The following is a 22,609-nucleotide window of genomic DNA, read 5'->3' as shown; positions in this document are numbered from 1 at the left end:
TAAGAACTTGGCCAAAATTTAGTACTGGGCTTATACCTGAGTGCACCCTTGTTCCCAGAATGTTTTGAAAAATAGGGGGTGGGCTTATAGCCGAAGGTGGGCTTATACCCGGGTGGTTACGGTAATAATAGTCATGGGTCTTTTTAGGAAATGACACTTTTTGAAGGAAATTAAATCCTAACATTAAAAAATTGTGAAGTTTGTAGGATGAGTTTTTAAAGAAAACTAAATTTTATTCTTGGGCCATGTTTAAATATGCCCTACCACATGTGCTGAATTAGCCGAGGACATTTTTGACAGAATTATGATACCAGATTTTGGTGCAATGTCACCATTTTTCGTGCTTTTGCGCGTTCCAAGCTGCTACCGGGAAAATAATGGGTGAATATATTCTTTACATGTATTGTATGTAGCTAAATGTAAGAAAACTTAGAATCGTAAATTTCGAAACAAGGGAAACAGTTCAAAATTGGCAATGCGTGATGTATTGTGCGAAAATGTCCACCTTTAGAGTACCTGTATTTGAGATCCTAATACAGCAATGGGCTACAGTGCCGCTACACTCACACACTGCAAGACAAGTCTGCAAAATGCACATGGAGTTGAAATAAGTTTAATCACAGATCTTTGACAGTACCTCAGGAGAGATATCAGTATCACATAATGAATGACATAGACGGTACTTACACTTGGCATTCTATATTAAAGGGATACTTATTACTTAAGTCATTTTGCCAGTTAAATAGATATCAATTTTGACATTCCAGTTTAAAGGCCAGGCCATACTCTTGACTTCTTGCAGGTGATTTTCTGGGCAACAGACCCTGCGGTTAATTTTCTGCCAGGATCTTAATTTGATGGCTGTAAAAATATGACTGTGTCTTCCACTGCGGAAAAGATACGAGGAGAATAAAGCCCTGAACAATGCTGATTTAATCACAGTGGAAAATCAAGGTTCGGGCACCAAAAGTCACTGCGGAGAATGCAAAATTTGAGATCTGTCGCAACCGAAAAATCATGTGCACAAAGATGTCAGACAATAATATTCTAGCCTTTAAATGAAAACCAAACCTTAACTGCTTTTCACACCAAAATTTCAATTCAAGGAAAAAATTAAAGGTGAACTATCCACCAAAACAAGAACTGCATGTGCAAGATGGCAGCTCTGTACTCTGTGTAGACTAGTGTATAAACACATGACGGACGGACAGACGTTTGGAGGCGATTACATGGAGGGGGTGTGTGTATTTTTAATGACATAAAAATTATGACAGTATAGGCTGTATACTGAATGTATGTATAAATGTTTACAAACAGTGTCCAAAATAAGGAAAATATGGAGGTTGTCCCGAGGACAACTAAAGCATGAATTCTGCATGTCCTCAAAACATTTTGGTTGTCCCCAAAATATATATATGTGAATATGTCATGTTTTTGAGTGCAAAGAATCCAAATAGTGGTTGTCCAGGGGTTTAAGTACATAGTTCAATATGGTTGTCCCCAGTGATTTTTGGACAAGAGGACAAGAGGAGTGCTTATTTCGAACACTGCTTACAAATATTGCATTAATAAATACTTTTTTTTTTTTAATTTTTTTATACAAATATCCAGAGATACCAATTTTCAAGTTACATTATTCAAATAAAATGTCAAAGTTTAAATTACTAAATGCCCAAAAATCCCACTGTCAATGTGTAAATCAATTCATGTGATTATCTAAAAAGTACTAGCAATTCAAATTTTTGCGATGTATTAACAATTTCATATCATCACTTAGCAAACACACTCCTCATTTTGTATTTATTTAAAAGGTCAATGATATCCCAGGATAATTACAACAAATCAAGAGCAGTTAAATTACATAAAAATAAATAGATCTAAATTTTATGACTTGCTCTGTAGGCTGAACTTAATGGATTTTCACATGGATGGATGGATATGTTGTGGAAATTTCATGCAGTCTGGCACTATATTGGATGTCATCACCTTTGAGATACTGGTACCGACAAAACAACAATGTAAAATTTGGTTTTTCTATTGTTTAAATACCTGTTCATATCTCAACAACAACAACTACTGATTTAATTTTGATGTTTGTTCCACGAAAGTGCTGTGTTGGCATAATTTGGCAATGTGTAATAAAGTGACCAAAATCCAGATTTTAAAAATATTGTTATCATTATATATGGGGTCAGCAGGGTTAGCGCTGGGTCAAAATTTACGGGGTCCATTGGACCCCTTCAACCCCCATTTCCAACAATTTCAGGGTCCGGGGTAATTTTTTCGGGTCCCAAATTTTGTTAAGCATTTTTGGGGTAATGTGATATATGTACACATTAAGAGTGGACATTAAGAGTAGGCCCTACTGAAGACGAACAATAAAGAATTAAAGAAACAAGGATATATTTTGTGACTGATCATGTTTTGAAAAATTTTGCGACAATAATTACAATTACCACATGGCCACCCATGCATGGAAAACTGTAACATTTGTTAAGCTTATTACTGGGTAATTTTGTCATTTGGAAGGAAATTTACTAGATGTGAAACAGTCAAACTTACTATCTGCGCCGGTAGAGGCAACGTTATGCAATTGCAGTGTTGCAACTTGCAGGCCGAATGTGGTTCAAAATTCGGCACCCTAACTTCTTAAGCTGATTATCATGTGCGCTTTCTAACGCAAATTTTCCTTCAGTAATCAAGAGAAGTTCTACATTTTTGAGTAGAGGAAACTCACAAATTTACCAGCTGAAGCATTAAAATAATGTGAGGAATCTATGAAATCCTGAAAATCTTGTATAATTTTGGAAGATTGTCACGCAAGGCAGTACACACGATATTTTCGTCTCACCACTGAACTATACACCCATATAAACATTGCTACTTCTATGACGTCATAGTTGTCTGGCTGCTCTAGCATTAAGTTTGGAGTATGAGATCCATGAACACACATAATTTGCATACTATAATTTGCATATAACGGAGAATACTGTATTTAGTTTGATGATCAATTGGCGAATTTCAGGGATCTTTCTTGCATTCTGAAGACTGACATTGAAATTGATTGCGTCCAGTTGGACGCAGAAGGTTTGATAATTTCAAAATTAATGCGTCCGGCGCTCAAAAAAAGCGTCATGGACGCGAAGACGCGATCTGGCGCGAACCCTCCATATGGTCCCACTCATTTTGCTTGATGGGCGAAGTCCCTGCTTGTACATTTGTTCATGTCTTTTTTAAAACAAAATAGTTTTTTGGTCTCAATTGGTTTGCAAGCATGCAACTTTGTCCTAGAGCTGCAAAAGTGACAAAATACGGTACAGGTATAAGAAATTATAATGAAAATATCCAAAAAGTTAATTAAATGTATTTAGTAAACACTTTTATTATTGGGTGTTTGGGGCTTCTGACACCAACCATATTCTTATTATGGGCAACTTATCAATTTTAAATTGTTTAATGCCATGTTATCTGTAGAGTGCATTTAATTTGATGTAGAGTTATGAAAATTTGACACTACTATAGAACACATCAATATTGCTCTATCAGTGGGTTTTTTTTCACCAAATTACCAAAGTGATCAATTATTAGACAGTTTTTGGCAAATTTATACAATATTTAATGAACAATTTTAAATGTCAACTTCACTTATTATCGCTTCTTCTTAAATCACTTCTGAAAATGTCAGACAAGATGCTGTCACTAAGGCTGGATAATGGATATTTATGTCGAGTAAATATATTCACAGGGACAGAGTGTCCCAATAAAAACAGAACCCTAATTGCACCCTCTTTTTAACATTTGTTCTCAGGCAGTGATCAAAACAATTGTTACGGTGTCAATGTTAAACTCTTAATTTGTCAACTTATGTATCAAAGAAATAATTTCAGTTGAATGAATAATTTTGAAAAAATAGCATGCTAAATTTTCTTTTTTGATAATGGTGGCTGATATTTGAGTTCAATTGTTTTGAAACTTTTTGCAGAATATTCTGATCCAAGTATGAAAGCAATAATTCTGACAGTCAGGGATATAATGCATTTTTCAGATCGATAGTCTGAAGGGTTGCATTTTTCCAAAAGGGGGGCGTTTTAATATTGGAAGTGAATTTTCAGTGAAAAAAACTTTAAAATCGGGTTAAATTTCCCAATGGTGCTCCTATTGAAAGGAGGGATTTCGATTTTCTAATATGGCGGCGCCCATGGAGTAATGACGTTTTCGTGGTAAATACAACATAATTACACCCATAAGTGCATCATCAAGCAAGAATCTGATGAAATTAGTGAATAATTAGGCAATGAAATGGATGGAAGTTTGAGTCGTAGTAGGTTTTGTCCATGCAATTTAGCTAGCGATCGTCACTAACATGACTGACAATGCAAGTTTTAAGCTTACTCAAAGTAAAACGATATGGCATGGAAATGTTTGCATTTTTGTCAATTTTTCATTGAAAAATTGGACGGGGTGTTGATTAGAGGGGGAATGTTTATAACAGACAATACGGTAGATCCAGTGGTTCTCTAATGTCGCCGAGAACTTCGGGGAAAAAAATTTAATAATTCTTTTTTTTTAAGATTTTTTTTGCGTTTTTCGGTACTTTGACCCGTGAATTCGGACCCGGGTAGGACAAGAACGGGCGGGAACTCGGGTACCCGGGAATTGGTGAGAGCCTTAGCTCACACACAAAATTAGTTCTACATGTTTGTATACAGTATAGGTTTAAATTAATTTGTTCACTGATATTTGACAAAGACGGTTGAATCCGGTTTTGCTTTTTATTGGGGCACCTTGTAATAAAGTTCAGGACAGCGGGAACGTGAACTGCTGTTTGGAATATTTTCTGCGAGCGCATGAACGGGAAGCGCCCGGATGCTCCTAGGTTTAATGCTTTTTTGGGCAAAAATCATTCCCTTTTGGTTGGGGCAAAGGTGTTAGGTTAGATGGGCTTGGGTGGGTTTGTATAGTTACAATAAGGTTTTGGAGATGGGTTCGTGTAAGGTTAGGAAAAACATTGGAAAAACTAATTTTTTTTTAACTGACTTTTTTTTTCTCTGCGACTATGATTTTTTTTCTGGGAACGCAGGTACCACGATCACGATACCGTGGATTTCGTAGCCCTGATAAAGTTGTTCATGCTATGAAGTTTGAAGCTGTGAAATTATTTACGAATGAGCACTAATGGCAAATTTTAACACCTAGCCTGGTTTTGTACCAAATAAAATTCAAGCAGTATAAAGCAGACTTGCCCTGATGGCCGTTATATAGTGTTTGGTGACTTGTGAAAAATTTACCAAGTTTTTTTACTAAATTTTAGTGGGTTCGCCATTGGACAAGTTTAGGACTTGTCCGATGGCAAACTTACTATTAAATTGTTATGAACTCCTGTCGTAAAAGCATCCCACAATTTGTAAAATGTACCGTACCTTACATGTAGTTAACCTAATCCTAATTACTGTCTGTTCAATTAGCTTAGATTCTTGAATTTTTAAGATATTTGAAAAAATAAGAAATTTAGGCCAAAGTCATCAAAGAAAAGTGTTAGCATAGCCTTAGACCTAACGTGATTTATACTTTTCAAATTCCCAAGTTCAATTTAAAACCCAATTTCTTTTCAATTTTGCCTCATTTTAGGCAGTTACTTGGGTCCACCAAAAGGGTTCGCGACCTTTGTACAAATCGAGTGGGATGGTCCATTCTATCCAATTTAGCAAAACAATCTGTCCACCAGTCTGTCCTGCCATTTCAATTGTTATACCGTTCCGGTTATTGGATAGGTTCTATAATATTTATTTCAATTGCCATAAATTACAAACATGAAAAAACATTAAAAGCAATTTAAATGACAATCCAGGAAAGAAGAAATAGACTAAACAGTCCAAGCACAATGTGTTCTTCTTTCCTGATTATATTAAAGTACATATAATAATAATAATAATAATATAAATTAAGATAATAGATATGCATTAATTAAACCAGAAACATTTGTAGGGGAAAAAAAAAATAAGTGAAACACTCTATGACATATCTTATGCACACATGATGTATCAACAGTGCACAAAATAGGCAGTACAGAAAATAAAACATGCGTGAACAAAGTCATTGCCTTAGAGTGGGCCTACATGCAACTCAAATTATACAGCTAAATTACCTAAATTTAAACAAAATGATAACATGCATATGAAAAACATAATTACATCATAAAATGTTCTTTACACATGGCCTTAAACAAGGTAAGGGAGTGCAGAGCGTACATCAGTGGGAAGTTCATTCCACAAACGTGGAAAGGAAACAAAAACAGAGTTGAAAAAGGCATTGGTATGAGAACTACAGTGGAGATACCTAAACTCCTTAACCTTAGAAGGCTTGAAAAATTGGCAAAAAGAAGAAGAAGGACCAATTCCATTAACCAATTTAAAGCAGAAGATCAACCTCAACAAATCAAATAAGTCGCATGTTTTAAGTAATCCAAATTCATCTAATCTAGACTCATATGAAAGATCAGAAGGACACCTCTTCCTATACATCAAAACTTTAGAAATCTTTCTCTGACTCTTATCTAACCTATCAAGCAGGCCAGTCTGACAAGGATTCCAAATAACAGCACAGTAAGTAAGATGAGGGAGTATCAATGCTTTAAATAGATGCAGAAGAGCACTGAAGTGCATATGGCGAGAAGTTCTGATGACAAAACCAGTTAGGCGAGAAACCTTTTACAGATTTTATCAACATGTGAAGAGAATGATAAGGAAGAATTGAAAACAACACCAAGCAGTTTATACTCATCAACAACCTTAATTGGAATACCACCTAACTTGTATGTATAAAGACTGCAAGCCCTAGACCTCGAAAAATGAACAACAGCACACTTAGAAGCATTCAGGGGGAGTTTATTCTCAATGGTCCACATGTGAATTGTGTCAATATCTTTTTGCAGTGCAACTTGATCCTCAAAAGTTCTAATAGAGCGTACAAGTGTATGGTCATCAGCAAATTGAAATAAGGGAGAGGACAGGTTATCATTAATGTCATTTACAAATAACAGAAACAAGATGGGCCCCAAAACAGAACCTTGAGGAACACCCGATGTGACTGAAGCCCAATCAGATTTAGCTCCGCCAAAGATAACTCTCTGTTTTCTACCAGAAAGAAAACTTTGAATCCAGTTAAGCACATTATTCCTGATACCATAGTAATGAAGCTTTTGTAACAAAATTGTATGATCTACTCTATCAAAAGCAGCACTAAAGTCAAGAAAAATCCCATCCACCAAATTACAATATTTGCTGTTATCAAGGTTACCACTGAGAAAATGATAAAATTTAGCCAACATCTGCTCACAATTCCTACCATGTCGAAAACCAAATTGATTATCTGAAAGAATGTCATGCTCATCAAGATAACCAAGAAGACGCTTACAAACTAATCTTTCCATGACCTTACAGAGGATTGCTGTTAAGGAAACTGGTCTGTAACTCGAAATAGCATTCTTAGGCTTACCAGAACCTTTGTAAATAGGCACAACATTTGCACACTTCCAAGCAGACGGAATTTCACCCTTTGAAATACATTCATTAAAAAAGGTACACAAAACAGGAGCTAATTCACTTGCACATGATTTTAAGAAAACTGGAAGAATACTATCAGGACCTGGAGACTTGTTGGTATCAAGACCCTTAAGAATATCAACAACTTCATCAACAGAAAACATGTCAAAGGAGAGACAAGCTCCACCATGAGAGGGGGGAGAGTCAGGAAGACAATACACATCAATGGTAGAGGATGTCCCAAAGTTACTTGAGAAATGCTTATTAAAAGCGCAAGCAATATCATCGGGGTCAGTCAAATCACCACTATCAGTAGTAAATGAAAGCTGGGAAGAGTCCTTAGAACTAGATCTTACATAATTCCAAAATTTCTTAGGATTACTCCTAGCTAGTTTGGAAATACCAAGAGAATAATTACAATGACTAGTCCGAATAGCTTTTTTCAAATTCTTACTAAAAGAATAAGTAATTGTTGATGAGCAGACGTGTACTCCTGAGTGCTCCTAAATTCATACAAATTTGGACTGTTTCCTGATTGCTTTTGTGCTTGTATTTCATACCATTTTGAAGCTGTAAACACCAGGATGATTTATATGTACTTTGTTTCTTCAGAATATTAGCAGTTTTTGTGTATTTTCCATGAATTTGGAATAATTTGGAATACTGATATTGGACTTTAATGTGTGACTGTTATTGACTGTTATTGATTATTGATCTACTACCAGCTCTTCTGAACTTTCTACATAATGGCCAGTACAATAGGCCTATTGAATACAACAATGGACTCAGTGAGTCATAGCCAGCCTTCACCTTCCTCCATGTTTAATGCTACAAATACAAGCTCAAGTTGTAGTTTTGATGGTTTCTCAACTACTGATCTTTCTTATGTTCCACCACATATTTGGGAACTTTTGCCAAGAAAAGACTCATTAACAATCCATGTCCATAACAAGTCTGCTTTTCAATTCATGTCCATAACAAATGTGCCTTTCTCAAAAAATCCTGATAGTTTTTGGCAAGAAAGCTTATGCCGCGTGCATTAGGATGAAGTTTGTCATTCCCTAAGTTCTGAATTGCAGTATTATCTATGAATGTCCAGTTATTTTGAGTACATATATTATGTAGTTTATCATTCACAGCATCCAACTTAGGTTTGAGGTGAGGTTTATCTGTCCTTTGGATGATTGATGAAATAGCAACGGAACACTTGGGCATTTCAGATTTCACGCGCTCACACATGGTGTTATATTTGTCAGTTATAGTTTCAATAGAGTCTCTTTGAAGATTGTTGGTACCAACATGTATAATGATAGATTCAGCATCAGAACTCTTGTTCACAGAAATATCATTGCAAACTTGTTCAATATGACGACCACTTTCGCTGTGATTGATGACTTTGGCACTGCGTGAAAGTCGTTCACTATCTATCCTCTTGGAAATGGAGTCACCAAATATTAAAATCTTCGGCTTTGAGAGAGCAGCATCAGGTTGTCTTTTTGTTACATGTTTGTCCTTAGATTTAGCCTGTGATGACTTCGTAGATGCATTGTTAGTGATCAAATTTGAGGCGCGGTTTTTCACTGATGGACGTGTAACTGCTGTATCGTCAGAATCTTGCGGTTCCAGCAAAGTAAACCTGTTGGACACTGGAACATTATATTGTTGAGAAGATACATTTGGCTTTGAAAGTGTAGATTTATTGTTAGATTGAGTTGAAGGTTCAGCAAGAAAATGCTTCAACACAGAAGAGGGTGCTGAGGTAGACTGCTTGGTAGTGGTAATGCTAAGTGATGGGGTACTCACTGCATCACTGTATGATGTTGTCTGTGTTGATGCTGTACATGTAGATGTGCTGCGTTTGCAAGATGAGAGGTCTTGAATTTGTTGAAGCAGATGTTTTCTCTCTTCTGAGAACTCTTCAGCAAGCTTAGAAGAAAGCTTATCAACCTCTTGTGTCAGCGATGCAACTCTTTCTCTCAGCATTGAGTTTTCTGTCTTGTACTTAGTTCTTTCTTCAACACATGTGATCAGGTTCTCCACTAGTGCTAACTGAAGCTTATCAGTATTATCAGCGTGATCAGAATTTGAAGGAGATTTGAGGGAGATTGAAGGAGATTGTGAAATTCTTGACTTCTGTGGATGAACTGGTGTGGAGCTCAGAAGACTTCCAAGAGAAAAGTTTGGCGCACTTAAAGGTGGTTGGCTTGAAGATGATTCTGTAACTGTGGATGGGCTGCATACAGTTGGATCTGTTTGGGATTTATCAGTCACATTGCCAAGTTGTGCCATTACTGATCTGGCTAGTTTGGGAAGAACTTTAGTAGCCCAATGGGCATAGCCTCCTCCCTGTACTCTTACAGTTCCAGTTTGATATAGAGTAATTGTAACTCCTTCTCCACTAGAAACAAAGCCTCTATAGGTGATGATGGTCTGCCGGTTTTTGTTACACGAAATTATATGGCGCGATTACGTTTTATGCATAACATTATTCTGAGCATTATTTTTTCCTAAACAATGACATTAAAATTATGGATTTCGTTGTTATTTCAACTGGTTTACAATGTAAATTGAGTTGATAGCATCATTCCTTCCCAAGATCATCTGCATTCGCTTGACATTTTCAGATACGAGGGGGTATCAAAAAGTTTTAGAAATCGCCCAGAAGTGAAAGAGCTATATCAATGAAATTTTGTCAGTGCAATCACTGGTCCTTATGTACACTATGATGCAAAAATGGTCTCATAAGAATGTTTACTTTTTTTGCAGGCGACGCTAGATGCTAATAACCTGCTGCCCCAGTTACTGCACATAAACTGCAAGATTGAGAAAATTGAGGCAAGCAGCATTATTAAGATCCTGCATTTGAAGGGTTGCAGTGCCTAGAAAATCGAAGGAAAAAATTTAAGGTGAACTATCCACCAAAACAAGAACTGCATGTGCAAGATGGCAGCTCTGTACTCTGTGTAGACTAGTGTATAAACACATGACGGACGGACAGACGTTTGGAGGCGATTACATGGAGGGGGTGTGTGTATTTTTAATGACATAAAAATTATGACAGTATAGGCTGTATACTGAATGTATGTATAAATGTTTACAAACAGTGTCCAAAATAAGGAAAATATGGAGGTTGTCCCGAGGACAACTAAAGCATGAATTCTGCATGTCCTCAAAACATTTTGGTTGTCCCCAAAATATATATATGTGAATATGTCATGTTTTTGAGTGCAAAGAATCCAAATAGTGGTTGTCCAGGGGTTTAAGTACATAGTTCAATATGGTTGTCCCCAGTGATTTTTGGACAAGAGGACAAGAGGAGTGCTTATTTCGAACACTGCTTACAAATATTGCATTAAATACTTTTTTTTTTTAAATTTTTTTATACAAATATCCAGAGATACCAATTTTCAAGTTACATTATTCAAATAAAATGTCAAAGTTTAAATTACTAAATGCCCAAAATCCCACTGTCAATGTGTAAATCAATTCATGTGATTATCTAAAAAGTACTAGCAATTCAAATTTTTGCGATGTATTAACAATTTCATATTGAAAGAGCTATATCAATGAAATTTTGTCAGTGCAATCACTGGTCCTTATGTACACTATGATGCAAAAATGGTCTCATAAGAATGTTTACTTTTTTTTGCAGGCGACGCTAGATGCTAATAACCTGCTGCCCCAGTTACTGCACATAAACTGCAAGATTGAGAAAATTGAGGCAAGCAGCATTATTAAGATCCTGCATTTGAAGGGTTGCAGTGCCTAGAAAATCGATGATGAAATGAAAGTTATCTTCGGTGGTGATTGTGATATTGTCACTGTTGCTTTTTGGAAAATTTTTTTTTTTTATTTCATCACAGATTTTTTGGCACTGTAACCCTTAAAATGGAACTTAATCATGTTACATGCCTCAATTTTCTCCATTTTGCTGGTTATGTGGTTACATAGGCAGGTACTGACATCTAGCGCCTTTAAAAAAGTAAACATTCTTATGAGACCATTTTTGCATCATAGTGTACATAAGGACCAGTGATTGCACTGACAAAACTTCATTGATATAGCTCTTTCACTTCTGGGCGATTTCTAAAACTTTTTGATACCCCTCGTACAGTGACTTCACAATAATTATTTCTTGTAACCTGATTGTTTTAAATAATATTTTCTTGTTTCCAAATGTCCTTCTAATAATTTGTATTCAACAAACCAAACGAAATAACAAATTGCATGTGTAGTTTTATAATAGGCCTACACCTTCTCAGGCCCATTCGCAAAATCAATCAATCAATCAATCAATCAATCAATCAATCAATCAATCAATCAATCAATCAATCAATCAATTAATTAATTAATTAATTAATTAATTAATTAATTAATTAATTAATTAATTAATACGCAAGGAACAAGCCTTGAAATAAGCAGACTGGAACCAGGAGCAATTGTTTTTTTAACATTGCTCCTGGTTCACTGGTATTTTACAAGAACCAGGAGCAATTTCTGAAGAAACAGGAGCATTTCTGCATATATACAATACAGCATACCAGCACTACTGCATCAAGTGCATAATTGGAACCAGGAGCAATTTGTTTCAGAACATTGCTCCTGGTTGATGTGAATTTTACAAGGACCAGGAGCAATTGGTGGCTTTACGAGAGCAAATTTGCTCCCCGCGCCCGCTTATTTCAAGGCTTGGCAAGGAATGTATTTATATAAAGCTGGGTCTATTTTAGAATACTTAGTTCATAAATAATAACGTAATGTTTCAACAGAAGGGTTTCAACACAATAGGCATACTGGCAAATATAGCTATTTTGCTTGACAATACTTCTTGATGCGGATAGTTGAATAAATACTCTCAGCGCATTATGACTTGTGTCCCCATTGCTCTAAATGGATTGATTCAAAAAAGTTTATGGTGCCCAACGTTCTACGGCTTATTATTAAAATATCGCGGGAAAAGACCAAAATTGAAAAGAAATGGGGTTTTAAATTGAACTTTAGAATTTGAAAAGTATAAATCACGTTAGGTCTAAGGCTGTGTTAACACTTTTCTTTGATGACATTTTCTCCCAATTTGTTATTTTTTCAAATACCGGTATCTTAAAAATTCAAGAATCTAAGCTAATTGAACAGACAGTAGTGCCTCTTCTCTCTGTAATTTTTAGCATCCATGGGGACCTTTCTTACATGTTTCAGGCTCATCTAAAATCACACAAAAACTATTTGGGCATTGAGTAGCAATGGTTACTATACTTCATAAATATATATATTTCGAGAATAAATGTATTCTTTTTAGCTGCTGGCGTGCATCATCTCATATAACATGGGCGACATCATTATTTTAAGTAAAACAACAAGATATTGAATCTAGGCAACTCATAATTGGAGGGTAGTGGATTTGAACCTTGGTGGAGGTGCAATAGTGTTGTGCCCTTAGACAAGGCTCTAATACTGTAACAGGACTGAGCTTGCCCCTGATGCTTTTGTAAACGACTGGCAGTGTCTGCAATAAAAGCGTAACAATTTTCATCATTTGCTACACAATTTTTGAGTAGCAATTTTGTACCATTCATAAGCATTCGCTCCCAAATTTGGTGAGCATTTTTGCTCCACAAATAAAATTGCTTAATGCGGACCCTGACGACTGGTGGAATGGTAGCGATTTGTGACTGTCTGACTCCTCAGATTTCCCGCAGGTACTTCGGGTTTCCTCGCCCTATCTAAAATTGGACCTCTCATCATATTCCTGTCCCATCCAGTTTACCTTGTTGCATCTTATATAAAGCTGCACTGCACATCACATCAGTGCCTTGAGATCCATTTGGTGGATAAATATTTGCATTTTTAAATGTTATACTCACCAAGAAGATTTTTAACATGGACCAACTGCTGCATGTTTTTCTTCCGTACACATTATATATACATAAAGTAAAAATTACTATACATAATACGTAAATTTGTACTTTCCTGGATCATAATTATTTTGAGGTTTTGAACAACATTTGAGTTACCGGTATTTTGAATTTTGACCTGTATAGCTTATTGTTTGGCATCTGTAAAGTGTAATATTATCTATTCTTATGCGACAAAAAGAACCCCTGTTAGGTAGTAGTAGGGTCAGTCAAGTCAGGCGGTTTTTCCTTGTTTTTTTTCCCTGGAGGTAACCGTAAAATTTCCCCAAAATCTGAAAAAAAGATTTTTTGCAAACATATTTTCTAAAAATGTTCAGCCAAAATTAATAAATTTTGGCCACAAAAACAGCTGATTTTACATGATTTTAGCAAATTTAAAAAACATTCTTCAAAACGCAAATTCTGGGTTGGTCGGGCCCATATAACAGGGTTTTATTTCCCTCACCTTATAATTTATCCTCTTGATCCTTGAGTATCATTGAATGATTTTACACATGTTGTCAACATTGGTATATTTCTGTACTTTCCTTTCGTTTACTGCACACAAATTAAGACCGTATGAACTACGATTATTTAAATAATAAAATATTTTTGTATACTTACTCAGACCAGTAGGCTTCAGCAGTTCTCCTAATGGATCATAGAATGGTAATGATCTAAACTTTACATCTGGATGGATAGGTTGCGGGGGACATGGGTTCAGAGGACTTGGTAACTGATGTGCAGGTGGAGCTGTTAACTGCATAGAACTACTGTATGGTGGTGGTGGCCCACTGGGTGGAGGTGGTTCTCCATTCACCCCTGGTGGCATAAATTGCGGCGGCGTGATCATCCGCCTGGGAAATCGTCTTCTGTATAAGTCCTTGATTTTGATTTGTACTGGCGTAGCACAGCCATTTTTTAATAGGTTCAAAGCTCTAGCTTGGAGTTCATGTTTACGGCCACTCTTGTTCCGACCGGCATATCCTAATAGTACTTGTAACTCCGACACACGAAAACTCATAATCATATGCTGAAAAGTGGTAATGAAAAAAGAACAAAATTTAAAATATGATATTACGGTACACCCTGCCCAATTTTGTGCCTATTTTTGCATTTTTCTGAAAAATTATAGTGCATTGGGGACAAGTAAGATATGTATATTATAGGGGCAAGGACTGCAACTACTGCACTGGAAATTTTATTTCAGCACAGACAGCAGTTGTGGAGTTACAGTCAAAAATGAGGGAAAACCAATATTTGATCAATAAATCAAGAACTACTTGCTTTGAGTTGCTGAATTTTTAGTACAGTAGTTGTAGTCCTTGCCCCTATAATATACATATCTTACTTGTCACCAATGTGCTATAATTTTTGAGAAAAATGCAATAATAGGCACAAAATTGATCAGGGGTGTAGTACCCCCTTAAACTCTTTGTCTACGATATCTGCAGGGTTTTAAGTGTGACCTGATTGCACATCTAAAAAAAAAATATCACCAAAATTTTTTTGTATCCAAATAGAGCAGATTTGTAACTTATGTTCACTATCTATTAAAGATACATAGAAATGTGTACAAAACAGTCCAAAGCACTGTTAGATCTTCAATAGTTTCCAGTGAATATGTTTCAAATCTGTCCCTTTTGGATATTTTTTTATTTTCTTTTTTTCCAAATGTTTTCCTTTTTCAATCATGAATGATTGCTTGGTGTTAGGTACAGGGACTTGATGATAAATCTATGAAAAAATAAAAATAAAAATTGCAAAAAAAAGTTAGATTTTGCATTTTGGCGGGAAATCTCATATATTTTTTTTTTATAAATCGAGGTGCGTTTCCTAGCAGCCCTAATTATAATTAATTGCTCTATACCTTGCCACCCAAAATAAGCAAATGTTCTCGCAAGTGTATTTCAAAAGATAGCATGATCACAAAGAGCATTCCTCAATTTCAACTCTCCAACAATGAATTGCTTCAAGACAGCGCCGCGGTGGATAAAGCCCTAGCCAAGAAGTTCAACAGATTTACATTTGGAGTTGGATGTCTATGGCAACAACAAGTCTCCAATTAAAAATATTTCCACCTAAGTTATCAATATCATGCAGTGAATAATAGGATGAAATTGGGTGGGCATCACAGGACAACAGCCCTATTTCCTGAGCCCGAAGAACAGGTGAAATTACTGAATACAGGTGAAAAAATTTCTTCAAGCATGCAATTTGTAGCACACTGCACACACACAGCTCACATCATGTTTTGACATGTGTGATTTGTAGTACACCTTCAATTTTCAAAAGACAAGGCCTGTTAGTAAGTCGTATTGATAGTTGTCATGGTTGTAGTCGCAAGTATAAGCGATAGTTACAACTTTCTCGACTTGGCATGCTTGGTAATAATAATCGACTACACTGTCTCTGGAAATTGCAATTGAATGACAGCAGCTTTCAAGAGCTGTACTCTATCCAACCGGGATCGTACATCACAATTTCAAACTAAAACACGAACACACAACCTTGGAATATGTATAATTAGTACTAACCAATCACAAGTGAGTTAGCATCATTAAATTCACTTTCGTATTATGCACACACAGGTCACAGTCACACTGAGAGTCGCACAGGCTGGCCTACATCGTGCAGTTTGCTCGGGAAGTCTAGCCAAGAATTTGCTCACCGATAGCTTCACATTTTAGGCTAGAGACCATTGCATTCAAAATCTAGTCGGATTCGCTGAAGCATGACACCATGTAAAGCACTGGAAGTTCATAAGTAGGTATGCCAGGTGAATTCAAATTTGCCATCAAACTGCATCATTTTATATCAAATAATTCAAATTAGAGTCCTTGAGTAAAGAAAGCCAAAACTGAAAACCTTTTTGTCATATCACTTTCCGTAGCAAAGTTACAGCATTTCGGTGGTGTTTCTAGATCTTAGTCTCATGATGATAGCATGCTTTTCTATGTGGAACTGCTATCAAAATCCCTCCATGTGCGAGTGTCTCATCCCCATAAAATATCATATATGGGTCAAGTGAAGTATAGACAACATATTTATGTAGGTTTCCTTGACCTACCTGTTCTTTTTAATTTCTATGTAAATATGTATTATGTTCTAGGCGAATTTGACTGACTAGCAAATGTGTCATTAAATTAAGGTTTGCCTGGCATACGTATCATAAGTAAACACAGCCGATCACGACAGGCGATTGCTTCAAAAATGTTGCTAAAATTACACTTCAGCAAAATTTTAGACTGTCCAAAATAGGCAAATCTTGCTCAAAAGATACAGTTGACTCATTGAAATAACTTTTATCCAAATTTCAACATTAACTGAATAAACCTCCGGTGCAAAAAATTGCACCGCTGTCCGACCAAAACACCCATGCACCATACCAAAGCACTCTATAGCTAAAATAATATTTTCTCGATCATGAGAGCTCAATAGGCACGCAATGACAATTGCGGTCGGCGTGCAACGCCTACCACACATGCTTTGGGTAGTGCTGCATTTCCTGTGTGTGCACATTCGATCGCGCTAGTATTGTGTCATTCCACTAAACTTGCGACTTTACGCAGTGCACACAGTACATTCATACTCTCATGATCGAGAAACTATTATTTTAGCTATAGCATCGAATGCGTGCCATAACTATCGTGTGCAAATTCGAAGCTAGAGTTCTCGAGTAACGTAACGCGCAGTGAGTGAGTGACTGAGTGTACACAAAAATGAAAAAATCGTCATGCTATGTTCATTCAATTTCTAGTATATTGATGACAACAAAAAGTTGGGTTTTTATCTGGGAAATAAACTTTGGGGCAACAACCATGATTGATAGGGTATATTGCTGATCCATTAATTATCCTTTTCTGGTGCATTGTGGGATAGAAAAGGGAGCAAATTAGCGATCGATTTGCCCCCTTTTCAATCCCACAATGCACCAGAAAAGGATAATTAATGGATCAGCAATATACCCTATGGTAGGGACAGGCACATCTGTGTGAGGGCGCTATTTATTTTACTTGATAATAAAGCCCTATGTAAATCTGTGCCATTTTGTGCCACTGAAAACACCATTTTGGAGAAAATGATGAATAAAACCAAAATTAATCTGTTTCAGATGCTCTAGTTTGCATTGACAACAGATTCAAAGCTTTAGGAAGCAGAATGCAACATTGTCTTCACTTTTGAATATTTTTTCTGTGAGATATGCCTTGGTGAAAATCACCGTTTTGGTCAAAAAAGGGGTCAAAAGGGCCATTTTTGGGAAAAAATTCTATTTTGACCCAAAATTCATCTTCTGACAAAAGGGAAACATGGTTTGACAAAAACTTTCATCCTTTTCACATAACAATTCCAGTTTACTTATTTGCTAGGAGAAAGCACTTTTTTGTTATCGCTTGGGAAAATCATTGTTTTGGCCTAAAATGGGCCCAAAATGGCCGAAAAATGGCAAAATTTGACCAAAATTAGCACAAAAATCACTTTTTTACCACCTTAAAATTGGAATTTTCATACAAAATTTCACAGATGTGTTGAAAATGATAACATACATAATATTCAACAAAAATTAGATTAAATTACAGTGAAAACAAAAAAAATTGACAGGGGGCACAAAATTATCAAGTCCCCCATGCACTCCTATGGTAAGTCTTATCAGAGAAAATGGCTCAATGTTCCGACAGTAATTTCGTCATAACTTCACTTAGCAATACAGTAGAAGATTGGTTTTGGTGTCAAATTGTTTCTGAGAAGTTCTCTCTTCCAATAAACAACAATTCATGTTAATATAATTAATTTGAAATTTTTATGCCTGTCCCTACCTATGGGGGGGCACGGGTCCGAGTCACTGACTGATGGGGTGGGGGGAGGCACCACAGACAGTTTTTCAGCAATTTTCTAGGGATTCTCTAAATTTTGCAGTCGATTGGGGGAAAGTGCCCCCTCCTCCATGACGCTACGCCACTGATTCCCTACTAGTACTCTGGTACTAACTTTCTTTGTGTGCGGTATTTAGTTTACTTCACGTTTGCATTCATTTCATGCTATTGCGATTGCCCTGGACTTTGTTCGAAAATTTCTAACTTTCGTTTGAACAACCGATCCACACATTAACTATCGTGTCGTCGTGGATAGTAGATAGATTTCTCGATCAACCTGGACTGCATGCCTGCTGTAGCCTGTATAGTACTGCACTGCATTGACGCAATCCAATGAATGGATGGACGGTACGAATGTACCGTACTTGTCGTAGCGCCAATACGGCGATAAATTGGCATGAATTTTACGGAATCTGGCTACTCCATGATACTCACGGCCCTTACGTTGTCTCGTCTAAGTACTTATATTGATAGAAAATTGAAAAAACACAATTTTAATTCAAAATGCCGCTGATTTCGAAGTCTTTTACGTACCTTTAAGTCGTCGTAGTCCGCCATCGTTATGGTTTTTCTGAAAAACAAATTAGGGATGGGCAATATGAATATTTCTAAATTCGGAGGAGTAATCGAGATTATCGTCCAAACACTGTGTGTGTCCATTCCAACTTGTTGAGGGGTGGTGCAATAATTATGTGTACCCCGGGGGTGAATTATAGGGGGGGGCAAAGATTTTTTGGCAGGGCAAAAGGGGGGGAAGCATTTTTGGCAGGTGAAAAGGGGGTCAAGTGATTTTTGGCAGGTCGAAAGCCCGGGGTCGAAAGGGGGCAAGCAATTTTGGGCACAGATATTTTGGGCACCGTTTCTATATTACGCCCTAAAAAGGCGTAGGAAAACGTTAGGAATACGTTCAAATATGCAAAATTTCCTGCTCGCTGCGCTCGCACTATATGATAAAACAATTTAAGGTTTTAAATTCGGGTTCCCCAAAATCTTGCATCGTAAGGGGGGGGGGGCAAAGATTTTTTGGCACATCAAAAGGGAGGGGGCAAAGGTTTTTGACACGTCGAAAGGGGGGCAAAGATTTTTGGCACGTCCAGGGGGGGCAAGCGATTTTGGCAGACCATTTTGAGAATTCCCCCGGGTAGGCCTACACTTATTGCACCACCCCTGACAAAGATTCGGGGCAAAGATTCTAATTGTGTTAAAATTATTCTGCACACTCTGTTTTATTTGTTTAATTTTGTTATGATTCTCTGAGTAGTGACGCGAGTTGAGATATTATGAGTGCAGTCATGATATGACCCGGGGTTTAGGCTTATACCAAATAAGGCCAACTTAAACCGAAAGTTTTTGCTATACTGGTCCCCGGTCTGAAAAAATCATGCACATGGGATAAAAATACAACCCGGCCGTTCCCAGCAAACATTATAATATTGGCCCAGTAATGGCTTAAACCGGTCTACTTCTGGCAATACCGGACACGGCTGACGGTATAACGCCAGTACAAATCCGATACTGGTCAATGTTTGGCCGCCGTTTTCTTACCAGGATAAGCTGTGCCGTACTTGGTCCATTATTGGGCCAATTGAAGACTACCCGAATATGGCATCGAGCCGGCACATACATACTGGTCCAGTTGCGGCAGACACTTGTAGGCCGGGCTTGTAGGCCCCCGAGTGCCGGCCCTGTATTGGCCCAATGTTGCATTAATGTGGGCGTGGTTTTGAAACCCTGACATTTTCTACTATCAAAATACAATATTTGATCAGCATCATCTTCATTTTGAAGGGCCACATGTTATTATTATTATAAAGAAGAGGCAGTGAGTTTGCGCTTGTTCCGAATATTTCATTTACTGCCTTGTAAAAAATCTACGTGAGCATGGTGAGCAAGGCATAATTTTTATCTGATGACACCATAGAATATATATTTCATTTATCAATGGCTCAGTTTTGTGAGCTTGGTTTGTTATCGACCTTTAATACTTTGCACATCAGTTAACACAAATTCAATTGTGCTGAGTGCAAGTAACCTGTAGGTCTCCTTTATAAAGAATTAGGAGATTTGGTTCAACAGGTGAAAATGACCAATAATGCCTGAACCAACCGGGTAATCGAGGAATGAATAGAAGAATATTCCACAGCTAGACGTGGACCAAAATGAAATAAAATAAAAAGGACCAAAATTGGACCATTACCGTTTGCTTACGGTTGCATAATGGGAATATATTGGCAATATTATATTGGCCCAGTACAGTATTGAATAAATTGGACCTCTACTGGGCCAATTTCAACCCATTTTGGCCCAGTGCTGGCAATATCTATTGGGCCAGTCGAATGCCCGTGTGCACGACCGTGTCGGACCAATACAGGCTGCCATTCTTGGTCCTTTATAGCAGCTTTTATAGAGCCAGTATCGGGCCGATTGTATAATGTTTGCTGGGTTGGGATCTCACATATTTGAACCCACTCCTTTTCATTGGAACATAAAAATTTTCTTCACATTATGTTGCAATAACAAGTAGGCCTATACTTAATATTCTGATGATATTAAATGTGTAATATAAAGTGGGGCAAAATGAGGTACGTTTTGAAAAAAAAATGAACAAATATAGTCCAACTCCATGTAGACCTCATAACCAACCATTGCTTTTTGTTTTGTTTTTTCATTATAAAGTTGGGGGTCAATGGTCATGGGCCCAAAGACCTATAATTGTAGACATGAACTGCATGATAATCATATGACTTTTGGATTTACTTCCCACGAAAAATGTATTGATATTTTTTAGTTTAAATTAATTTTTTGTTTTCCTTCATCCTATTTGTTAATTTGAACCTATAAGAGCTTCATGCATTTCCTCTCCTCCCTAATGCCATGCCACTGCGGAGGACCAATCATAGTACGACGACGGGCCTAATGATCAAGCCTTGGCATAGCCGCAGCGTAGGCAGAACAGTACACAAGCATTTTAAGCTATCTCGGCTTTCTGTTACGGTAACTTCCCTTGGGAAACTCAGTATCACAGACAAAGCTGCATCTACACTAAAAGCTGGTTAGACCAGTTACTTTGTGTTAGCTTCCGATGCACCTGCTGGCTCCTGTCAAAAAACGCACCATAAAAGTTGAACAGTCTGATTTTGAAAAACGAATTATTTCATATGGATTTAGTACAGGCCCTCTAAATTATATAGGGAGGTAAATGAACAGGTTAACTGGGGCATTTGGTACACTGTGCCCACTCTGCCCTATGGTATATCTATACCCATGGGCTTATGTGAACAAAATGATTCCGCAAGTAAACTGAAGTCATGTGAAGTGTACAGCTAGTTTAGCCTACGTGCAAATAAATCCAATTTATTTGCAATTTTCTTGAGTGTATTTTTCCCAGTTTTTGATCTGATTGGAGTATATAATCATGTTTGTAGAGATATCAAATTATATGATAAAAATGCCAGTATTTCCTAGACCAACCCAGATGTTGCTGATCATCTTTAATGTCATATTAATTTATAGATGGGCCTATGTGTGCACTATAAAGTGCCATAATTTTTTCAAACAAAAGCACCACATGTTTAGGCCTAAACATGTTAAGTTAAAGTGATACCCTAGAGAGCCTCAATGCGCGCGGAAATTTTGGGTTTTAGAGCAGAAATCTTTTTGGCCCCTTTCGAAACACCTAAAACTTTTTGGTTCCCCATCTTTTATTTTTAAGGTCCAAAACTTTTTTGGCCCCTCCCTTTTTACTTGCCCATCATATCACATACCCCACCAAGGTATTCCCTAAACATGTTTAATGATTACTAGTATCGCCCAGCACTAAGTTTAATAAATTAACGCATGCGTACATTTGGTTCGATGTTCCCAATTATTATATTGAAAAGTTTTTAAAAAGCAATTTTGAATTATTTTGAGACTGTTTCGCTGTATTAATAAATAAATACTAATGAAAATATATTTAAAAATATAAATTTAATAACAAATATAAATATACTTGTATATTTGTATTTCGTAAAAATACTAATTCTTAGAAGTAATTAAGGATCTAAACATAACCTATGACCTAATTTGATTCCCTGTTTATTTTTCGAACCCATACTTAGCCTGAATCCTTCCAGGCCCAGAATTGCGGCGTCTTTATATTACCCACAATCCTTCACGTTGCCTTATTCAGGGCCTGAATTCGTAACATGAAAAATTTTGGTGCACTTATGACCGTGCGTAGATGTTGATAGGACTGGAGGATTCAGTCTAACCCATACTTTTTTGTTTAATTGAATTTTGGAAACCAGCCACTACAAAAGTC

The 22,609-nt window shown here is 36.8% G+C and overlaps 1 protein-coding gene across 3 annotated transcripts in view; it reads right to left on the bottom strand.

Annotated features, from left to right (window-relative positions):
• Positions 1-18,898, bottom strand: part of LOC140158842 (E3 SUMO-protein ligase PIAS2-like) — a 107,540-nt gene extending 88,642 nt beyond the window's left edge. For all 3 annotated transcript variants that reach the window (XM_072182089.1, XM_072182090.1, XM_072182091.1), the window contains exons 1-2: positions 18,841-18,898; positions 14,057-14,465 (exon numbers count right to left, since the gene is read on the bottom strand). In XM_072182089.1, coding sequence (XP_072038190.1) covers positions 14,057-14,465; positions 18,841-18,864 — 433 coding nt within the window. In that variant the 5' untranslated portion in view covers positions 18,865-18,898. The remainder of the gene's footprint in view (positions 1-14,056; positions 14,466-18,840) is intronic.
• Positions 18,899-22,609: the final 3,711 nt, after the last annotated feature.

The sequence above is a fragment of the Amphiura filiformis genome, chromosome 8, assembly GCF_039555335.1.
Source record: "Amphiura filiformis chromosome 8, Afil_fr2py, whole genome shotgun sequence".
Taxonomy (NCBI): domain Eukaryota; kingdom Metazoa; phylum Echinodermata; class Ophiuroidea; order Amphilepidida; family Amphiuridae; genus Amphiura; species Amphiura filiformis.
Note: the sequence above shows the minus strand (reverse complement) of the source record. Positions and strands in the feature narration are given on the sequence as shown.